This window comes from Peromyscus leucopus, chromosome 20 (genome assembly GCF_004664715.2).
Source record: "Peromyscus leucopus breed LL Stock chromosome 20, UCI_PerLeu_2.1, whole genome shotgun sequence".
Taxonomy (NCBI): domain Eukaryota; kingdom Metazoa; phylum Chordata; class Mammalia; order Rodentia; family Cricetidae; genus Peromyscus; species Peromyscus leucopus.
In genome coordinates, this window is record NC_051080.1 from 10,722,035 (window position 1) to 10,743,777 (window position 21,743).

Below are 21,743 nucleotides of genomic sequence, written 5' to 3' on the forward strand. Positions count from 1 at the left end.
TTTCTCCTTTCCTGCAGTCTAGCATTAGGATGAGCCTTTCACCTCAATAACCTAGTGTACAAAATCCCTTAGAGCAAGCCTAGAAGCCTGTCTTTAAGGTTACATTGTGAGACCACGTCTCAGAAACAAACTAGAACATCTGGAGCAGTAGAGATGTGGTAAAGTGAAGAGGACACGTTTATTTCAAGGGGTGGTTAGCACTGTGTCATGTGACACAGACACACATAGCCAGAGCTGACAGTGAGCCTGGGTCTGGATCAATGAGAGAAGAGATACCATAATCATTAGCAAGAGTGAAGAAAATCCTTTCAACTCCCATAAAACAGAAGTTAATAAATGTTGAACGAATAGCAAAAGCATGCTTTAAAAGAACACATAAGGGCCAAAAGGCAAAGTATGGGCATTTAAATTCATCAATATTAGCCAAGGAAGAAACAATAAAGAAGGTAATGGAAGAAGAAAAAACAGCTCTAATGCTAAAGAGTTTGTCTACAAGGAGACTGTCAATCAAATGCCCTCCAAAAATCAAAAAAAACTAACAACCGAAGTATGTTGACTGTTGAAGTCAGGAAATAAATGGGAAAACACAAGAACAGTGTATCAGGGGTGGCAGCAGTTATGAACCCATGCTGCTCAGTACCATACAGAGACCATATACTATAGCTGTCCATTTATACTGGTAAAAATGAGGTAGCATTAAAGCTAACATTCGCCACATTCCCAACACTAGTGCCCACGACATCGCCCAGTACACGTGTGAACACATCCCGTCCTGCTGGGGCTCCAGAGAGGGCAGAGGAGCGCACACGAGTACAGACGACGAGTGCTGACCCGGTGTAAGACTTGCGCTGGAATACAAACGCCCATCACTTTTAAAGGAGTGAAAAACCAAAATAAGTAAGTAAATTAATTAAAAGAAAACATAAAAATGTACGTTAAGAAAGGAACTCCAACTGGGGCACAGACACTCACAAACTCTACCATGTTGATAAGATTGGTAAAAAGTGACAGCACACAGATGTTAAACAGTGCAGACCAGTTTAAACATCTAATCTGGGGCTACAGAAATGCGAAAGGCATCAAAACTCCTGTAGCCTGTCTTGCTCCTAGCACTGTACTAACAGAAAAAGATGTAGTGTCTTAGTTAGGGTTTCTATGGCTGCAACAAAACACCATGACCAAAAAGCAAGTTGGGGAGGAAAGGGTTTATTCAGCTTAAACTTCCACACTGCTGTTCATCACTGAAGGAAGGCAGGACAGGAGCTCAAACAGAGGCCATGAATGGGTGCTGCTTACTTACTGGCTTGTTTCCCCTGGCCTGCTCAGCCTGCTTTCTTATAGAACCCAGGACCAGCAGCTCAGGGATGGCACCACCTACTATGGGCGGGGCCCTCCCCTATTGATCACTAATTGAGAAAATGCCTTACAGCTGGACATCATGGAGGCATTTCCTCAACCGAGGCTCCTTCCTCTCTAGCTTGGGTCAAGTTGACACACAAAACCAGCCAGTACATAAAGGTTGCTAAGAAATATATTCTGAACACATAGCATTCAATATGCAGAAGAAATTATTATAATCATAAATTCTAGCACATAGCCTACTATTTATGTCTACATACTAGAAACATACACACACAACACATACAAAAATCAAAGCTGTAAGGAAGGGCCGGTATGTAGCTGGTGGTGGCTTAGCATGTTCAAAGCCCTGGATTCCATCTCTAGCACCACAGTGTAAACAACAAATATTAAAAACTAAAGAACAGTGCTGAGGAGATAAAGGTTTATCTGTGGAGTTTTTATATTTTTATAAATAAGACAGTCTACATCATGACATGTATATTCATGTGTTCAGGAATGAAGTGCACTGTGATATGCAACTATTGAGACATGCATTCAAACTAAATGAACTAATGAAGGGTCTGCATCCACAGCTATGGACTCATACGCACACTCTTCTTTGTTACTCCTTACACAGTATTGAACACTGAATTACGTATTGGAAGTCATCTAGAGAGGTCACAAAGTATATGGAATGTTATATAGGCAGAAGGCAGGAAGCAAGGCAGAGATCAAAAAAAGCACAGAGACACTGTTAACCATTACAGACAGTATGGAAAACCAAACAGCACAATGTTTAAGGAGTACTGATTCATAATCTTCTCAAGTGTGCAAGTGACAGTATGGACAGACTAGAATCAAAATGGGTTGAGATGCACAACCCTTTGTATAGGCAAAGTTCACATTAAAGAGCAAAACAAAAACCAAACAAATTACTTCCAGGGCTGGGGATGCAGCTCAGTTGGTAGAGTGTTTGTCTACATACACAATGCCCGGGTTTGAGCCCTAGCACAGTATAAAACTGGATGCAGTGATGAGACTTACAATGAGCAAATTCTCATCTTCTATCTCACACACAAGTGCTGGAATTACAGATATGCACCACCAGGCATGGCTTTTTGTATGGGGTTTGAGGACTTAATTCTGGCGTCAGGCTTGGGCGGCTAGTGCTTTTCCCTGCAGAGCTATGTCACTGGCCCAAAAAGCCCCTGTGAAGACACATTATCTACAGCCAACAATCTTAGGTAGAATCTAGGAAAAGAAAACGTATGTATAGTTATGCCTATTTTTGTGTAAGAATTGCTGAATATAATTCACTATTTCTGCTATAATAAATTGAAGGTAGATGATAATTAAATTCTACAAGAAGAAGCCTGAATGTTGCCACATATTATTTTCACTATGGTGTATATTCTATTTAAACAGGCCCCCCCCCCAAAGTTGAGCTACTGGTGTAAACACTGCTTTTTTTTTTTTTTTGTTTAGCAAAATCACCAGAACTAGAACAATGAATAAATTTGGAATAAGAAAAACAGGGAAAATCAGAAATAAAACCTTTTGTTTGGACTAGTGTCACTGAATATTTGATTGGTTCAAATAAAATAAGGGTCAAAGGTCACCTTATCATGTGAGCCAAAAGGAATGCCAGACAGTCGTTTCCTCTTTAACTTTCCTCTCACTGGAGTGCCATATGCTCATGTAGATAGAACAGACACAGAACTTTTTCATATAAACATGCTCTGGAAAAATGCATTAAGCCACTCTCATGTCCAAGCATATTTCCAGGACCACATGATAATAAAATACCAACTTTAAAATAATGTGGCTCCACCATTTGAGTTCAGAGTATTCATACTGTGATATAAATAAAAGTGCAGAAGTTATTATTTATAGCCAGGATTTATTTCTTGAACAAACACCAATCATCTGTAAGTTAACTGGTAAACTAACCTATTATTTTAAAAAGGAGTATTTACATGTTTTCAGAGGTACCAACCCCAGTGGTGAAACCAGATTCTGTTAGGCATCCTTAATGCCCGCTGGCTGTGTGTCTGCATTATAGTTATGAACAAGGCCTGAGCAACACATTGTCCATTTGGAGTTTGTACCATTAGCAACGGACACAAAGAGAAATGTTGTAAGAAGATAAGTTTAAAGGTGGGTAATACATCTTTTTGCAAAAACCAAAACCAGTGTGGAAACAGTACCATTCAGGATGGCATATGTAAAAACTCACAAGGACTACACATTACCAAGACGAAGCAATAGTTTAAAGAAATGTTCTAGCTTCTGCTTCTGTCTCCACTGTGCAGCTGGGACAAGGCAGCTCTGGAATTCCCCAACACTGAGTCATCTCCAGTGAGTCCAGCCAGTATTTATGCCGAACAGCTCAGCCATGTCCCCGCAGCTTCTTCATTCTTGGCAAACTGTTGCCAACAGAAGCTCTGTACCTGTGCCTGTATTGCTACTGAAGAAATGCGCTGATCCACCTTTCTGATAGTGCACTTGCATGTCTTAGCATACTTATTGGGGCTGCAATTGGAGTTTTTTGTTTTTTTGTTGTGTGTGTGTGTGTGTGTGTGTGTGTGTGTGTGTGTGTGTGTGTGGTTTGTGTTTTTTCTTTTCTTTTCTTTTTTGTGAACAAAACATGAATTATTAGCTGGAAAAAAAAATGGCTAGTGGTTCAGATGACCAGATGACCGAGTTCAGTTCCCAACACCCATCAGGCAGCTCACAACTGTAACTCTAGTTCCAAGAGATTCAGATACCTCTGGCTTCCTGGGGAACCTCAACACATACATATGTGTATTCTCACATATAAACATACACATACACATTTAAACATATGCATAACTGTATTACAAAATAATTAAAATAGGTTCACTGATAGAAGAACCACTTACATTGGTCAAACACAAGTAAATATTTTAGTCAAAAAGGGTTATTTTTATGTGAGAATCCAAAAAGAAAGATTCTAGACAGAAATCTGCATCAGACAAGGCCTCCCAAAGGGAAAGAAAATATGGTCGTTTTTAACAAATCAACACCAACAAAACCCACATTATATTGTTGTTGTTATTATTGTCGTCACTATAGTCAGCATTACCACACCATCATGATTATTCTTGTCTGTCTGCTGGGAGGAGTGAATGCCCCTGTTGGCATCAGAGGACAACTCTGTGGAGCCAGGTCTCTTTTTCCATCTTCACATGGGTTCTGGGGACCAAACTCCCAGAGTCAGGCTTCCAAGCACCTACACTTGATAAGCCACCTTGCTTACCAGAATCAATGCACAGAGAGGCAGACAGAAGTGAGGACCAGCAGTCTCCAGAGACTACGCTTCTATTGTAAGTATAGTAAGTCTGGAGGGATTCAAAGAACCACTATAGTTCCAGGCACACACTCACCCAACACTCTACATGACCAGTAAAACTAAGTCACAAAGTATTTAGGAGCACTATCCTATGTTTGAAAATTCTAAATTATGACATGTATTAGCCATTTCCTGCTTAAAATGTTTAACATGAGGGTGATGTTTTCTTTCCCCCATCCTTTGAAAGCATAATGATCAATGCCTAAAGCTAAGTTACAGGTGCAAAGTTATTACTTGCTTCTTTAACTATGAACTGTGCAACATCTAGTATAGCTCAAGAACCTGATCATATAATTAAAGGTTAAGAGTTTGTGACTTTTTTTTTTTTTTTTTTTTTAAACTGAAATCACCTTTACCTAAGCCAGTGGGCATTTCTGACTACTGGGTACCACGCAGAATACTTTTACTTGGTCAGCCAGCAAGGGTTACAACTCGTTAATTAAACAGTGTGGTTTACCCTATCTACCCTTACCCACAGGGTGCTATGAATTGCTGGAAGAAGTCCAAAACTGCAATTATTCAATCCACTGTGAACTCCTCCAATCTCTCTGTCGACTTTTCTATCAGCATATACCACGCTGAGTGTTCTCAGGCCTTCCACACCCAGCTCAGGAACTTCAGATGAGATAGGACTCCCTTCTTCCCTATCTTGTTTCCCTCTGCTCTTAGCAAAACTGCTTCTTTCCAGATTTATCTTCTTCCCACCTCAAAAAAACACCCTGCTCTGATTTTTCAGTTAGCTTCTCTTACTTCAGCAACTGCCGTTTCTCTTCAGTTTCCCTCCTAACCCTTACACACACAGTCATTCTCCCCCACACTGCTCCAGTCTAATCTAGGCTCACTACTGAAGGAGCCAAACACGTCTCTCTAGCTAAACTAAACTGTTCACTACACACTGATCACAATTACGCTCGTGCTAAAAATTCATCCATAAGCTATTCTGCACATCAAAGAGTTTAGAAAGTACCTTCCTCCTTTAGCATTTCAATTGTTCAAAAATCCACCTCCAACCCACACATTCCTATGTGACCACTGTGGGCTAGTTACTGTATTTTTTTCTCCCCTCAAGTTTCAGTGAACGTACTTACTCACACTGTTCTTCACTCTGGGTTTCCCATCCAATCCTTGTCAACTGTCCTTTCACCTTGTGGAGTCTATACTAATGTGAGGAGTCAGGATGAGATAGAACACTTCCTTCCTGCTGGGTCCTTACGGGAAAATGGAACCATAGAGCCTTCCTGGCTTCTGAGTTGTTCTAAGGAGGAGATGTCATTTCCCCTGGAAAGCCACATGGACTTGAATTCCTGACTACAAACTAACAAGCTCACAGGAGAACTTCCAAAATGAGTAAGAGTCAGCAGAAACAACAGGGGCACTAAAGCCTGGGACTCCATCCAGTATAAAATATACAATGTTTCTTAATATGGGCAAGCCTAACCTACCCAAGGCCTCATTCTAACACAAACATGTTTCCCATACCATGGTTTTGAATTATAAGCTTACTGTAAGCCAAATAGCAATAAATAAATAGTAAACCAGTGGCCTTTTGATTGAAATGGGCATAAAGGGACTCTTGATTACACCATGCTTGGTTTTTGTTTTCTCCTTAGAGTGAGATTATTACTTAGAGTAAAAACATTATTGACTGAGCTTTATCAGCTGTGTAGCCAGTGACTGTTTGCCAGTGAGAGTTATACAGACACGGTATGTATCCAACAATGCCCCTTCCATTAGTGGGCTAAAAGGAACTTGACTTAAGCAGGAACCTTTGTTAGCTGCTGAAAATGGACTGAAGGGGCATCTGAAGGACACTCTGTCTTGTGCACTTTGGTTCTGAGATTAGTTAATTCAGGCCAAGAGAGATCAACACTTCAAGAAACCTTCAGTGTTTCTTTTTTATTGGTGGTAGGATTGGGGCACATCTGGGATCAAGCTTAGGGCTTGTGCAGGCTGGACAAACATTTAGGAGATAGAAGCAAAGACAACTTGAATCTCTCCTGTGTCCATAAGATTGAAGGCTTTCTCATGAATTTATTATGTGCTTGAAATATAATGAGAAGATTAATATAAAAAACTATGTGTTCTAATTGATCTTGACAACAGAAGGGAGTAAGAAATTATTTTTACTTCAGAATATATTTCCTCTTTACATATAGTTTCCATGTGTCCAGACACGGATCTTTTGAAAAAACTGATCATATTTAACATAATTTATGGCCCCACTTTGAGTATCTACATTTTCATTAAAGCCAGTAAATTATACAATGTTCTTCCTGCTGGGCATAGGGAGTGAACACCTTTAATCCCAACACTCAGGAGGCAGAGACAGTTTCAGGACAGCGAGAGCTACATAGAAACCCTGTTTCAAAAAAATAAAAGTGTCTCCCTGAATACTCAATGGAACAATATTGAGATAGGATGTTGTAGCCATTCTGGCCCTCAGCTTCCCGAGTGCTGGGATCACAGTGGAATTTTACAAAGCAAGGTTTTGCTGTTGCTTTTTTATTGGTGGTAGGATTGGGGCACATTTGGGATCAAGCTTAGGGCTTGTGCAGGCTGGGCAAACATTCTACCATTGAGAAATACCCCTATTTTTATTCCTTCCTTCCTTCCTTCCTTCCGTCCGTCCATCCATCCATCCATCCATCCATCCATCCATTTCGAGACAGGGTTTCTCTGTGTAACAGTCCTAGCTGTCCTGGAACTCACTTTGTAGACCAGGCTGGCCTAGAGAAATCTGCCTACCTCTGCCTCCCAAGTGAGCCACCACTGCCTGGCTTCTATCTCTTTAAAAATCTTAACTTGCAGGTTGTCTTGGTTAGGACTGACTCTTTACATCTGTCTCTGTCTGATTTACTGTTTAAACCATACATTACATTAAGGGTTTTTCCTCCTCCTCCTCCTCTTCTTCTTTTTGTTTGTTTGTTATATTTTACTTAATTATAAAGGAGGGGGCTGGAGGGATGACTTGCTGGTCTTCAAGAGGACCTGAGTTCAGTTCCAGGCCAATGCCACATTGAAAAAAAAATTGTCAAGAACAAGTTTATGGGGGCTATGCACATGCTACACACAAATACTGATTTCTGTATTTCCACCAGGGGCTGGAGCACTTAAGGATTTTGGTAACTGTAGGGACCCTGGAAAGAATGTTCCTGGAATACCAAAGCATGATTATAAAAACTTTCATACAATAAAACACACACATTTAAAAAAAAAAAAAAAAAGTACTGAGGGGGGAGAAAAAAGAAAACACATCACAAAAGAAAAAAGGGGGCCAGTGAGGTGGCTCAGCAGATGAAGGAACCTGAGTTTGATGTCCAGGGCCTGTCAGACTGTCCTGACACCTTCTCTCCCCACCCCCAGATACAGACAGACAGATAGATAAGGAAAAACCAGATAACATAATCAGCTCCCCCCTCCTCTGCACATATCTGATATATGACTTCAAGTTACCTTTGAATAGAATCACAATTTTTAGTGTAATTTTACAGAGGTCTTCCATAAAATATCAACGAACTCACACTGTATTAATGTGAGAACACCTGAGAGTCAAGTTTGCTATTTTGAAGCGTGAAACCCATATATTTAACAACAGTCAAGAGAAGACAGCAGCAGATGTTACACGTGATTACATCTTGAAAAATAAAAGACAGCACATAAAGAGGAAAAATACGGGAACAGTTTATAGTTTTAAGAAGGGGAAAGCAGAGCAGAAAATTCCAAGGAAGAAATTATTTTTAAAAAATAATTTATTTGTACATTACATAATTGTTGTTTTGCCTACATGTCTGTGTGAGGGTGTCAGATCCCCTGGAGCTGGAGTTTCAGACAGTTGTGAGCTGCCATGTGTGTGGGTACTGGGAACTGAACCCAGTCCTTTGGAAGAGCAGCCAGCCAGTGCTCTTAACTGCAGAGCCATCTCCTAGCCCCAGAAGAAATCATTTTTAATGTTATATGTTATATCGAGATAAAGAACACTGAGAAAAAGAAAAAGCCAAACATAAAAGATGAAAACAAGATCACAGTTACCCAGAATAAGCAGGGTATTTCATAATAAAATTTAAAATTTTGAAAAATTATGAATGAAAGGAGGGAAAAGAAGAGGACAGAGAGGAAACAACGTAGGAAACAAAAGAACAAGCCTTAATGGTAGAAGACTGAGGCCCTCCTGGGCTCCACAGAGAGCAAAGAGCAGAAGGCACAGAGGCAAGGGGTCCAAGCCCAGACACAGACCCTTGCTGGCTACAAAATATTCCCAAGAAGGAATCCAAGAGTAACCATCACCTCAGAGCTACAAAGAAACAGGCAAGTATCACTTAACATTGGCACATGCGCTGGGATTTCCAAAACAGGGAGGGTGTTCCGAGACAGGTTGTCAATCTTGCTACAGAACCAGTACTTACTTAATTACACTTAACAAATGTGGAAAGGGATCCATAAAGCATTAATTGAAAGCAGTGGCAACTAGACTGTACTTTATGAATGTCTTTAACATTTTATCTAGCAACAAGTAAAACTGCTGATATAAAACAACAGAACTTAGTATTAGGAAGAGCAATTCGTACCACCAGACGAAGTCTTCACAGAACACTGAACAGTGCTGGCACTTGGCCTAATCCTACTGGAACACTCTTCCTAAACAGACTTTTCTGCATTCCCTTGGGGCAGCATCCCCAAGGATAAGGTCTAGAATGGACTCCTAATACCTTGTACCCTTTTATAGTATGGTTCGTATAAATATTTGGAATTTAGACTATTTTTTTTTTAACCAAAAAAAAAAAAGTCATTAAGCTTATTATGGACTTATGCCAGGTATAACTATTGAAATGTTAAAGGCTGAGAGACTTAATTCTGATACTTCTAATATGACAGATTATCTCATATCAAGTTAACTCTTTCTCTCCCAGGTCCTCAAATGTGCTATATAGTAAGCATGACCTTGAATACCTTCTGAGTGCTCAGACTGCAGGCATGAACGACCACACCAGGTTTATGATTTGCTGGGCAATCAAACCCGGCACCTCATGCATGCTAGGTAACTGCCAGCTTGGTTACATCACCAGCCCCAGCTCCTTCTCTTCAAATGAAAACTTTACCCCACACTACTTCAGCAGTAAGTTCCAGTAGTAACACCACAAACAGGATTTATCTGGTAAACTATACATTTCAAAAACTGTAAAATTTGGCCAAAAATAATTATTTTTAGTCATTTTAGAAATACAATTTTTCCCCCAGAGGCAAATCTTGGGATTGTGTTTTACTAAATATATATGCAAAATCTGAAGAAGTGGCTGGTAATGGATTGTTAAATACAACTGGGTAGACTTGATGGCTAGACATGATAATACTGAGGGAGAACTGTACTTTTAAGAACACTTGTAACTTGTCTGATAACAAGGAAAAACAGAGAATGTTTCTGTTATGTGAAGTAGGCTAAATGCTTCCCTCATACACATAACAATAGATAGAGCTTCCTCTATTTGAAAACAATTTCATTTCAAATTATCACAAACTAAAAAAGCGGATTCTTCTCAGTGTCCACAGCTCTCATTCACAGTTCCAGGAAACTGCCTAACCTTTATTAATGAACTTAGGAAAAGAAGGAGCAGGAGCTAGTCAGAGTGCAGGGGCTCAGCAGGCTGGTGACAGGATTTCATTTTCATATAAGATACCTTTGTGTGTCTACTAAGAGTGTTAACAATCAAAACCACCAAGCAACAGACAGAACAAAGGACTGCACACACAGCTCAACAGCAGTGTGCTTGCTCAGCATGCCAGGGCCTGGGTTTGATTCCCAGCACTACAATGCTGTGGATATCGCTCTGTATAAATAAAATGCTGATTGGCCAATAGCCAGGCAGGAAGTATAGGCGGGACAAGCAGAAAAGAGAATTCTGGGAACAGTCAGGCTGAGTGAGAGAGACGCTGCCAGCTGCTGTCATGACAAGCGAGCTGTAAGGTACCAGTAAGCCACGAATCACGTGGCAACTTATAGACTAACAGAAATGGGTTAATTTAAGATATGGGAACAGCTAGCAAGAAGCCTGAGCCATTAGGCCAAACAGTTTAAATAATATAAGCGTCTGTGTGTTTATTTTACAAGTGGGCTGTCGGAACCCAGAGAGAAAACTCCAGCTACACTACAATAAAACAAATACACTGGGTTCATAGACAAAAAGAACATCAAATATGATTTAAATAGGAAGAGTCAAAGATTACCTAGTCCAACCTTTGCAGAAAAGCTAATAAAAAGCCCCATTAAAAATGGTTAAAATGTGGAATTTAAAGCAAACGAAAAATTGATACATGTATCAATCTAGTTTTGGAGCACAATAATATTTACCTATCAGCTAATGCCTAGGCCAAAACCAAAATGATTTCAAAATTCACTTGATGTTTCTTAGGCAGTTGGAGCTCCTGGATAGTTATGACCTACAGTGATATAACACATACCAGGCTGTGACTAACAGATAGTGCCTGGCTTCAATGAGAACACATGTGTGGGTGTGTGTTACATATACGTATGTATGTGCAGATAGGTATTATAGTCTGAGGCGTTTCAAGTTAAAATCAGAACAGCCAATCCCCTTTATCAAATGCTATGGCATTCACTCTACTTTTTACGGTCAAGAACAGCATAGTAGGGCTGGAGAGATGGCTCAGAGGTTAAGAGCACTGGCTATTCTTCCAAAGGTCCTGAGTTCAATTCCCAGCAACCACATGGTGGCTCACAACCATCTGTAATGAGATCTGGTGCCCTCTTCTGGCCTGCAGGCAAACATGCAGACAGAACACTGTATACTAAATAAATAAATAAATCTTAAAAAAAAAAAAAGAAAGAACAACATAGTAAATAACCCTTCTTAAGATGTCCCTACCCTCCAGCTGGGTGGTGGTGGCACAGGCCTTTAAATCCTAGCACTTGGGAGGCAGAGGCAGCAGAACTCTGAGTTCTAGGCCAGCCTGGTCTACAGAGTGAGTTCCAGAATAGCCAGGGCTACACGGAGAAACCTTATCTTGGGGAAAAAAAAAAGTTGCTACCCTCACCATATTCAACTAGATATTATCAAACAAATACACAATAATCCCATTTTAAGTAGGCAAATAAACAGCCAAGATTACTGCTAGTCTTCCCAGGACTTGGCCTTTATCTGTTTTCTCTCTGGGAACCTGAAGATACTTCGTCCACAGCCAGCAGGAAGCAGTTTAGAGAAAACTATGCCCACATTGTCAAGAGCTGGGGGCTGTGGGTGGTTTTTGGTTATTTGGTGGGCTATAGATACTTGTTATCATTCAGGGGAACATAGAATATTGATACAAATTTAAAGCTATGTTTGTTGTACTGGATATGTTCTTATTCTTGTTTAAAGGATTTTTGTATATTGATAAAATTTAAGGTTACTTTTGTTACAACATATTGTATGTATGTTTCTATTTTTGTTTTAAGTATTGTGCTTATGCAGTTCATTTGGAAATGTAGGATAAAGTTCTAGTTTTTGAAAGCTATTATTATAAAATATATAGGGTAATCAGGAAACATAGGTCAGTAATCATTTATAACAATCAAATTTATAGACATGTTTTCTAGGTTAAATAGATATATTTTAGATAGATGGTCTCCAAATACTTCAAAGACCTATAGAATGTGGCATATAAAATGTTTTGTTAAAGTTTTTCACGTCAATGAGACACATCTGCCACTGGCAGCACCAATTTACTTCAGAGAATATAAGCATTGAAAAAACTCTTTATGGAGTTTGCTTTCATTGTGGCAAGGTTAGCCCCTGGGCAAAGAAACTGTCTTTGCCTTTGACTGCTGACAATGTGGTGTGCGGACTGGACATGCAGGCTATACAGGAAAAAGACTGTTGAACTTTGCCAAAACAAGGCAAAACAATTCCTCATAATTTCTGCTTCACAGAAGAGTGTGCCAGATACTCTGGGGCTGTAGGCTGAAGATTGGTGCCCCAACATTGCAAAGAAACTTTGGGTGACTGTCTAGGCAGCCAAATGATCTGTTGTTAAGTAACAGTACATCCTTCGGGGTCTTTGATGGAGCTGAAGACTAAATAGTTATACATGTAGGTTTCCTTAGTTATGATAAAAAGTAAATTATATATAAAACTTTGGAATCACTAAGATGGATGGATGGTGGAATGCTTTCTCTGAATTTGCTAAATGTAAATGGACTGAATATTGTAAGGAGTCCATTCGATAAGAGAGAGGAGGGATTCTATGAGCAAGGGATATCGAGACCATGATTGGAAAAAGTACAGAGACAACTAGCCAAACTAGTGGAAATGTATGAACTGTGGACCAATAGCAGGAAAAAAATAATTTGATAAGCCTGAAGTACATCATGAGATCCTGTCTTGAAAAAGTAATAGGGTGCTATAAAATAGAAGCTGTGTGGAAATTTCTCTTTCCATTAGAGAATTTGGTTTCACACCTGGGGAAGAAGTAAGACCAGAATCTCCCCAAATTCAGAAACCTAGCACATGATAATACATGTATGTATAATAATTTATTATTTATCTTTAAATAGAGGAAATAATTTTCAGGATTTTTTTTCCAATTTAAGGATTAAATATCAATGCATAATAGAAAGTCATGAAGGTCTGTAAAAACAAGATGGTCGCTACATTGATGTTCAGTAATTCCTCTTTATATTTTTCATGTACATGGATTGTTTAAAAAATTTTAATGAATAATAGCAATTATTTTAATGTGTATGAATGTTTTGCTTTCATGTATGTCTGTGTGCCACATGCGTGCCTCGTGCCATCAGAGGCTAGAAGAGGGCATCAGATCCCTAGAACTAGAATTTCAGACAATTGTGAGCCACCATGAAGTGCTGGAATTGAACCCAGGTCCTCTGGAAGAGGAACAGCTGCTGAAATGTCTCTTCAGCTCCCCTGGGGTTTTGAAACCCCAGGTCTTTTCACTGAGGCAATGTTATAGTTTAAATAAAAATTCCACTTCAGAATTTCCTAGTGGCCACAGTGTAGCAGTTCTTGAAGTTTAAAGGCAGGCACATGGGGTAAAGTGTAGCAGAATCACCTCAGTGCAGGGACATAATCTTTTAATAGATTGTCACCTTGTCATCCCTGGGCATTTGAGAATTTTATTAGTGTTAATGGTGCTGGTGATTTTTTTTAAATAAAAGATTCAGATTAGAATTAAATATGGTAGAGCACTAGTGTAAATTCTCTATCCAGAAGACATTCATTCATTTCTGTCAAACATCCCACTTCCATTCAACATTCTGTGCTAGGTAGGGACTACCTTCTTAACCCAACACATTTGGCTTCCTTATGCTTTGGCACCTATTCTTGCTCATTGTCTGCTGTTGGGTTTGTTTTGTTTTGTTTTTTTGTTTTTTTGGCTCTTTTAGCTCTTTGGCTCTTTTGAGGGTCCTGCCACCCAGCTCCCAAATAAATCACACATGGAGGCTTATTCTTAATTATAAATGTCCAGCCTTAATTTGGCTTGTTTCTTGCCAGCTTTTCTTTACTTAAATTATCCTGTCTACCTTTTGCCTCTGGGCTTTTCCCTTTCTCCATTTTGTCACATGTCCAGCTGATGTATGCTGGAGTGAGTATGTGTGAGATGAAAAGATAGTGAGCAAACAGCTGTAGATGCTCTTCAATCAATATTTGAAATGACTAAAGAAATGAACCATATGAGGTTTCCTTTGTTCCTGGGTTTTGAGTCACTGGATGAGGGTTCTGACAGTTAGGGTATTCAGTCATCACCAGAGTAGGCCAGCTCAGGCATCCTTTCGACTATTGCCATTAGTCTAAGGTGGGGTCATCCTTGTGGATTCCTGGGAACCTCCCTAGCACTCTGCTTCTCCCTATTCCCATGGTGTCTTCATTTAGCGTGGTATCTCTTTCCTTGCTCTCCTACTCTGTTCCCGTTCCAGCTTGAACCTCCCGTTCCCCTAAGCTCTCATCCTCTGTCCCTTGCCCTTTATTACCCACCCTCCCTCCCAGTTTGCTCCTGTATATCTCATCCATTTCTCCACTGCTGGGTGATCCATGTGTCCTTCCTAGGGTCCCCCTTACTAGCTAGCCTCCCTGGAGCTGTGGGTTGCAGTCTGGTTATCCTTTGCTTTATATCTAGTATCCACTTATGAGTGAGTACACCAGTTACATTCTTAAGAGAACTTGTCTTTAAAAATACTACATACAAGCAGTGATGGCGCTCACTTTTAATCCCAGCACTCAATAGGCAGAGACAGGAGGATCTCTGTGAGATTGAGGCCAAGTTGGTCTATAGAGCAGGTTTCATGACAGCCGAGGGTACATAGAGAAACCCTGTCTTGAAATAAAATAAAATAAAATAAAAAGCTACAACTTAGGGGATAGGGTGGTTAAGAGCACTAGCTGCTCTTTCAGAGGACCCGCTTTCAATTCTAAGCACCCACACAGCAGCTTATAACCGCCTGTAACTCCAGTTCCAGGGGATCCAACACCCTCTTCAGACCTTTGAGGGCACCAGGCACACACGTGGTACATAGACATACATACAAAACACTCATACAAAAGCACATAAAATAAAATTTAATCAATCTTAAAAAGAAAGAGAGCTACAACTTTTTAACCCATTCGCCCTTTTAAATAACACCTTGATCAAACACTGTTAGGAATGAAGCCTAAGAGAGGTTGGTGGTGATATAAGACACCTCTGATCTTAAGTGACTCCGGAACCACTCAAAGGTCACTGTCAGGGCTATGACTTTATCCATCAGTCAACCAAAAAATACTTTCCTGAGTCTGTCACACATGACTCACTGCTGTAAGTGGTAGGTATACACCACCGAGCAGAACAAAGTCGCCACCTGAATCTTGGAGTTAGAAGAGGAATAGACGAACCAGTATATTAATTCAGTGCAAACCAGGAGCTGTTCTACTGGAAGACTGCATTCTTACCTGCTCAATCTCTTTGGTTTTTGATGCAATTGCTTTCGAGCGACTGCTAAGCTGGCTGTCTTCATACAATTCTGTGCCGTCTGTTGTGTTTGACTCGGGTTCTTCTGTCTGGTCCATAAATAAGGGTGCCACGGAACCCGTCTTGAAAACAGAGGAAGTCCTTAGTTATTTTCTTAAAGGACAGAGTATTGAAGACGGCATATGTGGTCACTAAGAGAAGATTATACTTAAAAGTGCTGTTTAATTTAATAAAAGAAAATACATCCTGTCACGATACATAAGGAGCATATATAATGAAGGCTAGAGGATATGATTGCTACTTTTCTGAATTTTTGATGAAACTAAGCCTTACAACATTCTACATTCTAAAATATGATAAATATAGTAAATACAGAATAAGAAACAGCTAAAAAGTTTTGTCCTATGGTTAATCCTTAAACAATCTATTCATGGAATATAGATCACTTAAGAAAAAAATCCAAATATAAGTGAGAGCCTAAGCACATATAAAGGATCACAGTAAAAGAAAGCACGGGAACACATTCCACCTCACAAGCTAAACACTTTGCTCCTTTACTCAAAAGCTTTAGAAAGGGTGTGATAACACAGCAATATTAGTTCTGTTTTTCAATCTGATAGTGAGTAATTAACCCCAAACAGTGATGGTGACTGCCTTCAATACCGAACTCTCACCAGTAGACGAGTCATCCAGACAAAACTTAAAGAGATAAACCGGAATTAAATGAGATCATAAATCATGAACATGCCACTCAAACACTAAATACCCATTCTCATCAGCAACCTGTGGAAATCTTTCTTAAATTGACCACATATTAAGACACAACGCAAATCCCAACAAATCTAGAAAAAGTGAAATAACAACCTGCATTCTATCTGACCAGAATGGAATAAAGGTTGATATCAACAACTGCTCTCTGAGTTCAATTTCTAGAAGCCACACGACAATTCATGACCATCTGTAACCAGTTCCAGGGGAACCAACACCTTGTGCACAGGCATACATACAGGCAAAACCCACCCATACACAAAAAAATATTAATCAATTTTTAAAATTCAGGGCTAAAAGTTGTTAGGAGTTTGGGAGTACATGAGTGAGATATAGGAAGTGTATATAATCATACTGCATTGTAATGCATGAAATTCTCAAAGAATAAAAAAAATGATTAAGAAAATAAAACCAGGAACAGGGAGGATAAGGGAGAAAAATATAGTAATGGGGTATAAATATGATCAGAGAATCTTAATGAAACTCATTATTTCATATAAATAATATGTACTAATAAAAATTCTCCTTCTTTCACCCCTTTAAAAAAAAATCAAATGCTGAAGTTAATGAGATACAAAGTAAAGGAATCAAATGAAGAGCTGATTCTATGAAAAAAAAGAGAGACAAATGCTTTGCCAGATTAAACAAGAGAAGAAAGGAAAACCCAAACTAGTAAAATTAGAACCAAAAAGGGAAGCATAACAATGAATATCTATGAAATTAAGAAAATCATAATGATATACTTTTTAAACTCTATTACATTAGGGGCTGGAGAGATGGCTGAAGGGTTAAGAGCACTGAGTGCTCTTGCAGAAAACCTGGGTTCAAGACTCAGCATTCACATGGCAGTTATTGTCTGTAACTCCAATCCCAAGGGATCCAACACCCATAAATTCTGGCCTCTGCTGACACCACGCACATACACTCAGACAAAAATTGATACACTTAAAAATAATAAATAAAACAAACCTCTATTATATTAAATTGGAAAATCTAAAAGAAATGGATAAATTTCTAGATGTATACAACATACCAAAATTAAACCATGATATAATAAACGGCTAAAATGGATCCATTCCCAGCAATGGGATTAGAGAAGTAATAAAAACTCTTCCAACTAAGAAAGGTCCATGACCAGATATGCTCACCCCAGAATTCTATCAGAAGAACAGTAATACTACTTAAATTATTCCATTAAATAGAGGAGGGAAAAAGTCTTCCAAACTGTTATGAAGCCAATAGTACCTGATACTAAAGCCAAAGACGACAACAACAACAACAACAACAACAACAACAACACCACAAAGGAAAAACATTAGACTGATCTCCCCGATGAACACATGCAAAATTCTCAATAAAATACTGGCAAATTGAACTTAAGATCACATCCAAATAAATTATTTATCATGATCAAGCTGGCTTCATTCAAGAGATGTGGGGATGGTTCAAATTATACAAATTAATAAACATTGCTCATCAAATAAATAAACTCTAACACAGAAATGACATGATCATCTCATTAAACGCATCCTTTCCAGATGAAAGTCTTGGTGACTTTACAGATAGAGCATACCTCTAACATAACAGAAATAGAGACTGTGTAAACAAATCTATAGCCATATGTATGGTGTTAAATGAAGAAAAACTCAGTGTTCCATGAAGATCAGGAACAAGGCAAGGGTGTCCACTGAGTCCACTACTATTCAAGGGAGAGCAGTAAAACAAGCAAAGGAAATCAGAGATACAAATAGAAAAAGAAATCAAATTATCCTTATTTACAGACTATATAATTCTGTATATGAAACCCTAAAGACTATCGTAATTTGCTTTCCATGATGTGGAAATAAACACCATTATCATTCCCTTTGGAGGGAAGAAAAAGGTTTATTTGACTTACAAATTCTGAAACAGTCCAGCACTGAGGGAAGCCCAGGCAGATACTAAACCAGAAGCCATGGTGGAACACTGCTTTCTGGGTGCTCAGCCTGCCTTCTTTGGGGTCACACTGCCTGAAGTGAACTGGGCCTTCCCACAATCAATAAAATGCCCTGCAGGCTTATCTATGTCTATGTGCCTGCTTGTCTGTCTGAGGACTATGTCTGTGCAGAACCCAGGGAGGCCAGAAAAGAACATCAACCAGAGTTACAGATGCTGTGAGCTACCATATGGGTGCTAGGAACCCAGCATGAGTGAATGCTCTTTACCAATGAGCCACCTCTCCAGCTGCACACACCCCCCCCCCCCACCCCGCCCCACCATATTCTTACCGTTGACAAATCCTTTCAGCAAAGTAACAGGATAAAAACATCTGAAACCTTGAAACTGACAGGTCAGTTGTTCTCAACCTTCCTAATGCTGCCACTCTTTAATATGGTTCCTTATGTTGTGGTGACCCCAACCATAAAATTATTTTCATTGCAACCCCATAACTGTAATTTCACTGCTGTTATGAATTGTAATGTAAATATTTGTGTTTTCTGATGGTCTTAGGCGACCCCTGTGAAAATGTTGTTTGACACCTGCCCCAAAGGGGTCGTGACCCACAGGTTGCGAACAGCTGTGCTAGAGAAAAAAGTGGGGAATACATGGTAATAAACAGACCCAGGTGACGTCTTTCTGAAGAGGTAGTACAGGAAACGAGGCCAACTGACAAACGAAATCTCATGAACGAAACACTTCTGTACATCAAAGGAAACTGTTGAGTGAGTGAAGAGGAAGCCCACAGAATGGGGGAGAAATCTTTGTCAGCTATACATATAAAAGAGGCTGAGTGTCTAGAATACACAAAGAACTCAAAAACCTAAACCTAAAGGAAGCAATTCAATTTTAAAATGGGCTGTGGAACTGAACAGAAAGTTCTCAAAAGAAATCCAAATGGCTAGTAAACACTTATGGCAAGAAATGTTGGTATAGATGTGGGGAAATGGGAATTCTTATACACTGTTGATGGGAGTGTAAACAAATAGGCACTTCATAAGTTGATCTGCAGCTTTCTCCAAAAAAAAAAAAAAGAAAGAAAAAAGAAAAAGAAAAGAAAAAAGAAAAAAGAAAAAAAAGAAAACCCACCCCCCACCCCCCGCCAACAAAAACTAAAAACAGAACTCCCAGATGTAGCTCTCCTGGATGTAAACCAGGAGACTGTATATAGATACAAAGGACTTTATATCTTGTTACAGAGATAGATAGTTGTGCATCCACGTTCACTGTCACTCTGTTCACAACATCTAAGAATCGGAATAAACCTAGATGCCCACCTACTCATAAATAAATAATAAAAATGTGGTAGAGAGACACAACTGAACATTACTCAGTTGTGAGGAGAAGCAAACTAATGAAATGTTCAGGTAATGGAACTTGAAAAACAATTATACCAAGGTCACCCAAATGCCAGAAGACAAACACTACCACATGTTCTCTCTTACATACGGGCCTTAGCTTCAGATCCTTTGCTTTGTGTGCTTAACCTGGAATACATGTGACAGCCGGGAAGCTGAGAAACAGGCCACTGGGGTGCATTTAGGGATAGGGGATAGAAGACAGGTGAAATGAAAAGGGGGGGTGGGGGTGCAGGCAAGTAGAGGAGTGAATGATAGGGGCAGAGAAATAGGGGATGGGAGGGGGAACCAGGATGAAGGGTGCAACGAGAAGCCACATGGCAGCCAATGACAGCATGCTAAGCAAAAAACTTGACGAGAGTAGAATGCATGGGGTATGAAAAATGAGGGGCGGAGTTATCGGGAGCTGAAGGTTTAAACTAGGAGAAGGAAAAGGGGTGGGATAGGGAGTAGGTTAACCCAAAATAAGGATGTATGAAAACTCCCACTAGTTTGTAAACTAAAACCAAAAAGTTATAGAAAGGAGCTTTAACAGACAATGCTGCTCCCAGAAGACAGGGGTTATTACATAACATTTCAGTGCTGGCACAGGTTATTAACCCCCACAAGCTATTGGTCAGGGAGGCCTCAGAGACATTCAAAACGTACCATAATGAGATGGTTAGACCTGATTACTGAAGGCACCATATACTGGTTGTAGGACATAGAGAAATAAATCTTGAATTGATCAGAAAACTCACTCACAGAGCTAAAGATGCTAGGCTGCCTGTTGGGAGCTGACATCAGTAGTCTTACTGAGCAATGGATCTTGCATAGTACAATGCCAACCTATTGGGTGGTATGTGCCCAAGGGCACAATATGGCAAGTCTGAATACGGGTACAACTACTCCCTGACTGGATGCAGGAATGTTCTACAGCAATGAATCCACACCTTATATAACAAACAAAGGCAAAATCCACTCTTGGTAAGTTATAGGCCCAGGGGTAACTATTAATGTTGTATGGCTAAACGGTCTTGTTTTCAAAGTGCCTTCTAAGAATGTGTTTATACCCACAGATTTGTGCTGTTCCCAATCTTGATGAAGAACCTTACTGTAGTGGGTAGTGGTTAATGCAGAAATTAATACCTGGCCAAAATGCTGAGAATAAGCAACTGTGAGTGCTCTGAAAACATCTCTGAGATGGAATAGAAAGAAGATAGAGACAGAGGATGAGAAATAATGTTTGAAATGCTGTCTTCTGGACATGATGACTTGGCTGTTACACACATGGACTCACAGCAGTTGTGATTGCCTGAATAAGACCTACAAAGATCAAGATAGTCAAAATTCCATCAGGGACAGAAAAGGGGAGCAAAAGGTCCCATCCCTACAAGAGTTGATATTGGAAGCAAACAAAGAATGCAGAGCCAGGCAGTTTCTGTGAGTTCGAGGCCAGCCTCGTCTACAGAGTGAGTTCCAGGATAGGCTCCAAAGCTACACAAAGAAACCCTATCCAAAACAAAACAAACAAAAAACCCTAAAACAAAGAGTCAACTTTCCCCGAGAATGGTCACTGATGAGTTGTTCATGTCTCAGTGGATGACCCATGTGCACATGACCAGCACTAACTAGACTCAGCAGGTTTAAAAAACAAAAATGGGAGAGGATAAAGCCGGGAGGGATAAGATCAGGAGACATGTTAGGGAGCCCGGTTGTAGTTGGATTGCAGGGTAATATTGCAGGAAGAGATTGGAAGATATACATGACCAAGATATATTGTACATATGCATAAAACTTTCAGTGAAAAATAAAGTAACAGTTAAAAGACACACTCAAAGGGAACTTTAGGGGTGAGCTTTCTGCTCTTTTGTTATGTGAGGAACAGATAGCTTCTCCTCCAGAGTATTAAGCATTCAAGGCATCATGCTAGAAGTCAAGACCGTGTTAGACACCAAGCCTAATAGCACTTTGATGTTAGGCTTCTCTAATTT

General features: G+C 39.7%; 1 protein-coding gene across 9 annotated transcripts in view; it reads right to left on the reverse strand.

Annotated features, from left to right (window-relative positions):
* The window catches only part of Pphln1 (periphilin 1), a 99,472-nt gene that overhangs the window by 6,020 nt on the left and 71,709 nt on the right, over window positions 1-21,743 (reverse strand). For all 9 annotated transcript variants that reach the window (XM_028869283.2, XM_028869277.2, XM_028869278.2 and 6 more), the window contains one exon: window positions 15,649-15,789. In XM_028869283.2, coding sequence (XP_028725116.1) covers window positions 15,649-15,789 — 141 coding nt within the window. The remainder of the gene's footprint in view (window positions 1-15,648; window positions 15,790-21,743) is intronic.